The sequence below is a fragment of the Corticium candelabrum genome, chromosome 14 (assembly GCF_963422355.1).
Source record: "Corticium candelabrum chromosome 14, ooCorCand1.1, whole genome shotgun sequence".
NCBI lineage: Eukaryota > Metazoa > Porifera > Homoscleromorpha > Homosclerophorida > Plakinidae > Corticium > Corticium candelabrum.
In genome coordinates, this window is record NC_085098.1 from 2,477,434 (window position 1) to 2,488,068 (window position 10,635).

The 10,635-nt window shown below is 40.9% G+C and overlaps 2 protein-coding genes across 2 annotated transcripts; one reads left to right on the forward strand and one right to left on the reverse strand.

The window, feature by feature from the left end:
- Nucleotides 1–79: 79 nt before the first annotated feature.
- LOC134189406 (copper transport protein ATOX1-like) lies at nucleotides 80–2,717 on the forward strand. Its single transcript, XM_062657650.1, has 3 exons — nucleotides 80–321; nucleotides 411–486; nucleotides 2,330–2,717. The coding sequence occupies exons 1-3, from the start codon at nucleotides 310–312 to the stop codon at nucleotides 2,455–2,457; spliced, it is 216 nt and encodes a 71-aa protein (XP_062513634.1). The 5' UTR covers nucleotides 80–309; the 3' UTR covers nucleotides 2,458–2,717.
- On the reverse strand, nucleotides 2,674–10,615 carry LOC134189405 (probable protein phosphatase 2C T23F11.1). Its single transcript, XM_062657649.1, has 12 exons — nucleotides 10,501–10,615; nucleotides 10,283–10,429; nucleotides 10,147–10,230; nucleotides 10,020–10,085; nucleotides 9,889–9,954; nucleotides 4,037–4,107; nucleotides 3,893–3,977; nucleotides 3,774–3,830; nucleotides 3,468–3,551; nucleotides 3,342–3,407; nucleotides 3,198–3,277; nucleotides 2,674–3,140 (listed from the first exon to the last, which is right to left on the reverse strand). Exons 2-12 carry the CDS (start codon nucleotides 10,383–10,385, stop codon nucleotides 2,757–2,759), a joined length of 1,146 nt encoding a protein of 381 aa, XP_062513633.1. The 5' UTR covers nucleotides 10,386–10,429; nucleotides 10,501–10,615; the 3' UTR covers nucleotides 2,674–2,756.
- Nucleotides 10,616–10,635: the final 20 nt, after the last annotated feature.

The window sequence follows — 10,635 nt, forward strand, 5'->3', positions numbered from 1 at the left end:
AGTACGTTTCGCTAGAGATCGGGATGTCCAAGTTTAGTGATGCGTCATCTGCTAACGTCGTGTCGTGTCGTCATCCACGCAAGTCTCCTCGCCATCTGACATTACTCCCACATTCAATTGCAATACTTGCGCCAAACTAGCGACCCGGTTTTGTACTTCTATACTTTGCCAATTGGTTTAAATGAAGGCTCTAGGGCGAGGAAGAGCGAAGCGACTGGCGGAGCGGAGCACCCTAAGCTCGAGTGTCCAGCCGGTGCAGCCAGTCGTGTAAAAAGCCCGGATATTCTAGAACAGTTTGGAGGAGGTCAGATGGCCAGTCAAGTAAATGACACAAGCTCGTCTAGTAGTTAGAGATGCGTGCTTGGGATCGGTGGCGCAGTGACGTAACTCTTTTGTTCGTGTATTTGTAGAAACACGAGTTCAAAGTTACCATGACGTGTGAGGGCTGTTCAGGAGCAGTTACTCGTGTTCTCAAGAGATTGGAAGGTATGAGCAACCGAGTTACAGTATTTGGCAAACAACAAAATAGTGGATTATTTGAAGGACGTCACCGCTTAATTAATTAAGGGAGGGTGCCGCTCCTAACACGAGTTTTCTCTGTAGATGCGTACTGTACGACCAAATTTTCGTACGTCATCTTAGCTCTAAACAAAACGAAAATTTAGTGACTTATCTTCCGCTTTCGGTTGAAGCTTCTTACGTCTTCGTAGCGCGCTACTAAAATTCTAATAATTTATTTTCCGCTTTCGGTTGAAGGCGGATATTGTTTTCTGGTTCTACCGTGACGTCACAGGGGAACGGAAACAACAACGAAACGCTGTTCGATTTAGCTAAATTTAGAGCGTAGGGTATTACAATGATTAAGTAGCGTTAGAAACATCACAAGAGAGTTTTGTTTTGTCTATGATATGTCATGAAATACGGAATGCTTTATGTGCACACTGTTCTAAGGATTATATAATTAGCAAACAGAAACAAGTAGTCAGGGCAAGTGTGTAGTAGTCGACTTGCGCTATCTGGACGCTGGGGAATGAAAGTTGAAAGTGATAGGGGAGGGGGAAGAGGAGGGGTAGAAGCAGGATGCTCTAGTATCTAGATACAAACATGGCTGGAGATTAAACTGTTAAATGAAGCCGTGCTCTACTCACTTCAGAGCTACGAGTTGTGTGTGTGTGTGTGTGTGTGTGTGTGTGTGTGTGTGTGTGTGTGTGTGTGTGTGTGTGTGGTGTGTATTTATTTTGAATATCAATGTAAATTTTAGTAATTTTTGTCTTTTTATTGTCATTATCATTAATTAATCATTAGCTTGTTGCTAGAATGTATAATTCTTTGAAAACACAGGAATGTGTTGATGTGATTAAATATAATTAACTAAATATCATCAATGTCCCACATTACTTTGAATTCAGCACATGCACATGTGTAACGTGACTCTTGCACAGAGCGGGCTTGTTATTTACATTATTTCCAGATTTTGCACTTTTGCATCACTTGGAGTTAACTATTGAGGTGGATGCGATTATCATGCTTTCGTTGAGTCGTTGCTATCATCTTTCGTTCCGATGATAATTCGTCGTATAACGAGATTAATCTCGTACGTCTCCTAGCTGCATGGGAAATACTGTGAAGTGACATGTAGTGACCTGATCTGAAGAAAGCAGCGATAGCATTTCCTACGAATCTTTTCTTGCAAGACGACGTCGATTGTTCATCATCACAGCTAAAACATATTGAAGATTTATGACCTGGCGTTGCTAGTGTTGGAGTATCCTCTCACTGGCCTAGTGGTAATAGAATGCTAGCTCTGACATCAGCAGTGTCAAGCACTACAGCAACTAAGGCATATGATGGGATTGCACCACCCTTGTGTCAAACTGGATGACATTCATTATCTCACTCTATTGACCCTGGATGCTCATTTTCATTTGGCAAGAGATGTCCTGTTTACACACACACACACACACACACACACACACACACACACACACACACACACACACACACGCGCGCGCGCGCGCGCACGTGCGCGCACACACACACACACACACACCACGCACGCACACATGCACACAAATACGTGTGAAACATCCCACCTCGATCCACTGTGCTACAAGGGTTGTAATAATGAGAGAATGGTTCGAGACTAATAATGTTTGATTGAAGGGATCCATCTTTAACTGAACACAACTTCTCGGCTAAGTGCATTGGCCTTTGTATATTACAGGGTTTACAATAGAAATGTCCCGTCACAATGTGCGATTTGTCTTTGTCACAATGCATTCGTAACCAATTTCTGCAAACTGTGCCTAACGAAAAAACTACATTGCAGGTGTGGAAACAATTGATATCGATATGGCCAAGCAGACAGTACATGTCCAATCAACTCTACCGTCAGACAAGTTGCTGGAGACTATCAAGAAAACTGGCAAGGAGTGCTCATACGTCGGTGTGGTGTAAGCCTTGAAAACTAGCAGCAATTCACCAGATTCAGTTGTGTGCATTCTTAGCTTGACGTAGTAGTACATCTACTCGTTTTTTGTTATTGTAGTAAACTGTTAAAAAATCACGGAATGCACCAATGATAGCAACTGACTTGTGTAACTGTGTACCACACAGCAACCAGTGCATACAGGGTACTGTAATAAACTAGTACATGTATATACGGCACACGAACCGTGTAGGAACATATTTGTAATAAAGCAAATCAGCTAGCTCCAGCTTCTAGCCGACTACAGTGAGACCTTAGCAAGCAACCACTAGTACACCCCTGAATCACTACTAGTTCCTTCACCTGACTGTTCTGTCTCACCACGTGAACTGTCTGTATTGATTGCCTTGTCTTGTTGCTCCTCGTCCGATGTCATGGTTTTATCTGCGTCTGACTCACTAGGTGTAAGCTCAGTATGATTGATGTCCGTTTGGTTGGGAGAAACATCTCCATCAATCACTTTATTCTCAGATACTTCAGGTTTCTCTTTTGGTTCAGGAGGCCTTTCTATCATTATTTGGCACTTTTTTGCTAAGTCATCATAAGATCCGTTGTGAAGAAAACAAGCAATGAGTGCAGTCATGTTGTCACAGCCAATTGAACCAAGATGACAGTCGGGAGCAAGACAACGTTCTAGAAGTTTCTCACAGATCTTTGCAGAGAAATTAATACCAGATAGACGTATTGCATTGAAGTAAATGTCACTCACTGTGCCCGGGTCCATTTTCTGAGCTATCCGACTTCGAACAAAGTCAACGACCTCGTCATTCTTCAGAACATCCCATATTCCTACAAAGTGTAGTCTGTTGCACACAATAACAGTAGCAGTCACATGCTACACAGGTATACATACCATCACAAGCAATGACAGCAAACTCAAGGTCTGGTGTGATATCTATGTCAATGATGTCTGCCACAGCTGCATGAAATGAGACAAAAAGATGACGTTTACGAAAACCTCAGCTTCTGTACAACTCACCAGACACAATTTGACCGTCTGGTGGTGTATCAAGTACTCGCTTGAATGCAAAATCACCCAATGCTCGTGATAATGCCAAATTGCCTATAAACAGTTATACAAACTAGACTATAATTTCTCTACATTTTTGCTAATGTACTGTAATCAGTTTGTGATATACTGTGTGAATGAGTTATTCAAGTTTTCAGCCTATTGAATGTTATATACGATGTGTGTGAAAGTAACAATGCAAATATTTCATAAAAAAAGGCATGAGAATATATTAAGACTTCTCCGTAGACACGGAATCATATTACCACACTGTACCATTTACTCGGTTGAATTCTACAAATCCTCCAGCAGCAAGTATTCTCTCAGTCTCATCTACCACATAACAGACGATTTTCTAGAGACTACGATTGTTTACAGCATATTGGACTACTGACGAGGATTAGATGGCTTGTGATCATGTGACAGTTCCACTACTTCTCCACGTCTACTGGCGATTGCCCTTGAATCTCCAACATTACCCTGCAACCAGGCATGTTCAAACAATGCCATAATCAGAGAATACAAATTTATAAACTGACACAATATAATCGGTTTTCTTTCAAGACAATTAGAACAGCTGTTGTGCCACAGTTTTCAAATGCTGCTCCATCTGGACAGAAAGTATTACAAGCCATTCAAAATTCCAGATGGTCATCAATACAACATGCATCTTTACACAACAACTGATCATTAGAGGACAGAATGTTCTAAACATGAGCAAGATTCACTATTGTGATTCTATCAAATATGCATCTACGCAAACACACACACACACACACACACACACACACACACACACACACACACACACACACACACACACACACACAGTACATGCACAGTAAACCTCAGATCTAGCTATGTCGGGTTTAACAACAGTTCGGCTTTGATGGCATAATATCTACATGGAGTGTAATATTGTAGTTTTCTGCAATTTAATTAATGACACCAAATTTACTGACACTGGTGCCCCAGTTTGTGACAACATTTGTGTCCATGCTGTATATCTTCCGTCTAATAGTAATGTTAAAGGGGAACTCTCACCAAAATCAACTATCTCTCAGATGAAAGCTGTCTCTTCATGACACAACCCTTTCCAACCGTTTACTGCAGAAGTTTACCGTAACGAAGAAATAAAGGACTGAAATTACCTGCGTGGGTGTGTTTAGTACCCGTATGTGGCAAGAGCATACCTCTGATTGTTGGTTAGCAAGGAAGACTGATACCTGTGCACATTTCAAGGTAAGGATTGTGAGACATATGGTGTCAAGTTGTGATTTATTGACTAAAGCAAACTGGAACCCCAAAGTTATCACGCAAGTATCAACTATGGCAATACAACCTCAGAAGGAGACCCTTGTTAGATTAGCTAATAGATCACGTCTCGCTGAATTTTGGGTGCGTTAGGAGCACTTGGTATGGTTAAACCTAAGGTAGTTACTTCGAGAGAGTAAGACTTTGTGTACATACGGGGAATCGTCTGAACAACTCGTTGCCGATTCTCTGCTTCTGTGGCTGTCTGGACTGTAGGTTTCCTGCAGGAAGATACCAGGCCTTGTATCTTTCTTTCAGCAAGTTTTAGTATTTGGTGAGAGTTCTCCTTTAATGTCTTGTGGGACACGCACATTCCAATTAAGTGCACACTAGCATTCATCATTCATTTCTATATGCTGCTGGACAAGTGCTGTTGTCAAAAGAAAAGGAACAATTCTCCTTCTGTGTGACCAAGACACCAGAGTTGTGAAACGCTTGTTTTAGACATAAATTTGAGAAGTAGAAACATCAGAAACAAAGAAAAAATACAAAGTTTATTAAAATGTACCCATCGCTTCAAGCTAGGGGCACCATGAGGTTAATTAGTTAACAACGCCTCAAATTCAACAACACGATATTTGCAAATATTGAGGTGTTGTTAAATCTGAGGTTGACTCCTAATTCAACTGTCTTTGCTACAGTGACAGAGCCTTTGTTTATTATAAGTGAAACAAGATCCTAACAAAGCTACCGTATACAATGTCATGATGGCTCTTACAAAGACTAAAATTCAGCTGAAGCATCGTAGAAACTTTCATATCTAATCACACTTTAACAGCAACATATTTCATGTCTTGTATAGTCTTATAGCCTCACAAACACTGACAATGACACCATCATAAAGGGAACTTCATGAACTAAGCTATAACCTCTGCTTTTCAAGAACAAACATTACAGATCTAACTCAAACTAGGAGACTATCATTTTAAGCTATATCTCCCAACACCATTTCTGTATAATTTAGCCTAATTTGAACTCTTTCCACCACCAAAGTGTGTGTGTGTGTGTGTGTGTGTGTGTGTGTGTGTGTGTGTGTGTGTGTGTGTGTGCGTGCGTGTGCGCACACACACGTGTGCTTGTGCGTGTGTATGTGCGTGTGTGTGCATGCATGTGTGTGCACGTGCATGTGTGTGCTCTCTCTCACTCACTCACTCACTCACTCACTCACTCACTCACTCACTTTTATTTCAACTCAGAAAACGTAATCGCAAATGTTAGTAGCTAATTTAGTAAGCTCAGTCAGCAATGAAATAATACTAGAATAACATACAAGGAAACATGTAAAACAGGCAAATTGAAATGACAATAACTCTACTACATAACTACACCCTAAAAACCACACAAAAACCATACAACTACTTATGTAAAGTCACTAGCAAAGTATCTTGCTGAAGTGGTAAAAGCAGCATCACTGCTTTTGACACACTTTTCAACAATGTTTTGAATGAGTGACGAGTTGGCCCTTTGAAGACAGACAGCTATTCTCCTTCTCCAATGCATCTTGAACTCGTTGGGTTTTAAGTCTAAACATAAAAGACACGACTTTGATAGTTCTTCTAGTGTCTCCTCCGCTTTGTTTCCCCAGCAACCGTATACCTCCAAGGCAATGGGACAAACTAAGTACCCAAGATTTGTGAACATTACAAGGTATTTGCAATCTTTTCTCCCTCTCCTTCTCAGCTGCAGCAAAACCAGGTTTACTACAACTGGAACTGATTGACCGTTTTGCCAAGGGGTGAGTAATGGTTACGTCAAAAAGGAACTTGTTTTCATCTCTATAGTTGTATATGGCAATGTCCAGACGTTGCTTATTCTTGAATTGCGCCATCAACTCTTTCCGGCAATGAAATCCAGAGAATTGGACATGTTGTAGAAGCAGTCGAGTACATTGTCATGTCGTTTGATTGGGCCATCGCCCCACTACATGTCATGACGTGATATCCTTCAACATCTATTGGTTGACCACACTGGGCAACACAACGATCCAAAGATTGCAAGCGCATGGAATGGCTTTACCGAGTTGCAGACAAACAGGGTTGACAATGTTGGCATCGCTGAGAGTAAAATGATGCAAACTCGGTATTGCATCCAGCCAAGCCCCAGAATTTGGACCACTACAACCTTGTATCTGGGCTTCATCATCACTATTGGTGCACTGTTGTAAACCTGGTTAAGCTCAACAGCTTTTTTGGCTTGAGAAAATTTTGCCTGTAGTTTCTTTGGAGCATCTGGAAGTTTTGATGTATATGATAACACTTTTCGAGTATCGTCAAAGGACTGGTGGAGACTTGCCAAAGCACTTGACAATTCACTGAGAACTTAAGGCTGTTCTTTGTTGTTGCCTCTCATAAGATTATCACAAAAACTACTCAGACGACCATCACGATGAGGAAGATGGCGTAGGGTGTTGGACCAACCTTCAAGAAAGGCCTCGAATGTAGAATGCTTTGCAGACCAAAGACTAAATCCTTCTTGTTGAAAGTCAAGTCTGAGCTGTGAGGATTCAAGAGCATTGAGAGAACCACATCCAACGATGTTTCAAAAGCCAACCATGGTATCATGCAGCTCCACCGCTTCAGATATCGACAATGGTGGAACAGTTCGAAGAAGATGAGTAATCTTGGGAGCTGCACAATACTGTAAAAGGAGTAATGCAGATTGCATGTCATCTAAGAGGCAACTTTGCTAAAAAGTCACTTTCACACTTTACTATCTCTATGCACTTTCCTTGACAAAAGAATCTGATCTCACTGGAGTGCCCAGTATTTCTAATCCTTCATCTCTTACGGGTATAGGCAGTCCCAATCAACTATTCCTGAAGGACAGTAAGTCTCAAATTTATCTTCTCTCAAATCCAATCTGATGCTGGCTAGTTCGTCTTTCATCTCAACAAAGGCCGACACTACCTCTTGTTTAACCAATGATTGTGGCGTCCTGAAGGTAGTATGGAAGCAATACTTTTGGGTGCCTCTGGCTGAGCTTCAAAATGACCGAATGTAGAGCAAGGCTAAGGAGGAAAGGTCCTAGAGGATCCCCTTGTTGTACACCCTCCTCATATAGAATGCTGGTATGCTCACTATTGATTAATACCACCAGTGGAATTGAGTTGATGTAACATTTAGACACAAATGGATCAAGCTGTGGAAAATGTGCAGCTACTTCTTCCAGAATGATGTCACGACTAATGCTATTGAATGCATTTTTTTTGCGTTGACTTTTATAATGACATATTCTTTATTATTCTGCAGGCATAATTGTATTAGGTGTGTTATGACCTCTGTTCCTCCAGGAGTTGACACTCCACACTGGAAAGGGGAGAGGTATTCTGCTATATCTCTCTTCAAATGTAAGCAAGCTGCCTTGGCTGCCTTGGCTACCAGTCGCCTGATGCAATTGCCAACTGCAATAGGACGAACATCCACTTCGTTCTTCTTAAGTGGACTCAATTTAGCACCAGCTAGTGCTACTCACTCACTCCCTCCCTCTCCCACTCTCTCTCTCTCTCTTATGTGAGGGCATGTATGCCAAATGTTTGCTTGCATTGGATTCAGTAGCAAGTTTCACCTTGCAAATATGTAGCACCTTGCACTCTCAGAACTAAACCTATCCATTGAAGATATAAAAATGAATGGGTACTGCATCTCTACACCATTTCCAGATCAAATTCATTCATAGTCACTTCAAATTCGCGTTAGTCAATTCAAGTTTATACTTTGTCATTTCAAGTTGGCATAATGTCAAATCAGATTCATCCACAGTCATTTCAAATTGGTTACTGGTCATTTCAAATTCATTATTAGACAGTCCTTTCTAATTGGTCAACTGTCAATTCAAATTCATTCATAGTCATTTCAAATCTGTCATGAGTAATTTCAAATTCGCTACTGAGGCATATTTATGTCAATTGCACACAACTGCAATTTTACTGATTGACCACAATAGATTCACTGCACACAAACGATTTTCTAGCAATACAGTACACGATGAAACACAACACCAAGTTAATAAGTCATATCTCAAGTCAATTTCCAAGAGGGAGATCACCTCTGCCTATATTGCATAAAGGTTTGCCAGTGCAATAGACTAAAACAACGGACACAACCAGCAGTCAATCTAAAGTTGATTCAACTGTGTTTTTAGCAATTTCTTTCATAATTTGGTACTTGCTATCTGTATGCGTTGTCCCTGGTGGAGTGTTAATAGTTTGTCTTCTGACACTGCCTTCACGCAGAGTCTACTTAGTAAACTATGTCAGGAGTTGCTCAATAGCTATATTGAGTGCACATGCAAATTACTAAACAAACTACAAGCAGTGCAATCAACATGAATCTACACACGATAATTAGCATGACACAGCGAATTTGAAATGACTCATGACAGATTGGAAATGACTGTGAATGAATTCTAATTTACAGTAGACTAATTTGAACTAACTGTGAATGAACTCTTGAAATGACAAGTGAGCAATTTAAAATGACTGTGGATGAATCTGATTTGACATAATGTCAATTTGAAATGACAAAGTATAAACTTGAACTGACCAGGTATAAATTCGACTTGATATAAAAAATAATGCTAAAATTGGCATTAATTTTAATTACTTTGAATGACTATGAATGAATCTAATCTGGAATGGTGTAGTATTCCCTACATCTGTAAATATTGTGCAGCCACACAAGTGGCAGAAACCAAAACATAGTCCTAGGACAGCCAGCCTATTATTAATCATGTTCACGCTAATCACTTGTTTTAGTGCACATGCATGTACTATCCACTATCTTGTTGCATCCATACATCTTACAATGACAATCCAGTTTAGAGACCAGCCACCAGACTGGTGGGTCTGCTACTTCTCTTCCCATGACAACATGATACAATACTACATGTACTGTACTATCTTTACTAAAACTGTAAAACGTTTATTACATAACTAAGCTTCTTCCATCCTTTAATTATTTAATTGACTAACAAGTCTGACATAGTGTGATGCCCATCTCTGTCAGTTTATATTAGCTAATTCAATTGAGTAATAAAACCAAACTTTAGCTCAAAACAAAACCACACTCGGAAACTGTACCTTTCAATAGCTCCTCGTCTACTTCCAGTAGTGCATCTTTGATTGCCTGCTTGATATCCCCTTTCTCTGTCAGTCAAACGAACCGCATCACACCCGCCCATCCTGAATTTGTCAATAAATCAATCACTGACTGTATGCCGGTGTGTCCAGCAGCTGCTGATGTAGATGCTCAGAGGCGAACTTCGCTACCTTAGAACCTTCACAACGCAAAGAAAACCTAAAAAACCAAGCAAAACAAACAACAGCAGCACGCCACACCTCCATGTCCGTCAAACACGGCCAAGAAAGCGGCAGACTCGTCGCCACCATACTTGAGCACGTTGCTGTGTGCGTCTTCCATGGCTAAGCGGCGCATTAAAAATACACAACCAACAAGAGCGACTCGTGCGCGTACTTATCCTCCATCCCTGCATGGCCGATGAAGCTACAGAGAGCAGGTCGTTCTGTAGTCTGTGTGTGTCTTTCTCAGTGACCGGTTCTGATAAATGCGCACCCATTTCTGCCTTATCCCTTATCCTACACTCACTACAACTCTAAAAAACTACAATAAACGAAATATTAACTGTTAACTACCAATCTTGTCACAATGTAAGACCCCATTGGGGCACCCACCGCGACAAGCTTATATGAAAGTTGTTTGATAAGTAATTGACAGTCGTAGGCTCACTCGATCATATACAGTCGATTCCTTCTCGGATTGTGTGCTCTGTGGATGTAGGGCGGGGCGATGATGTCAGAATCGGATTG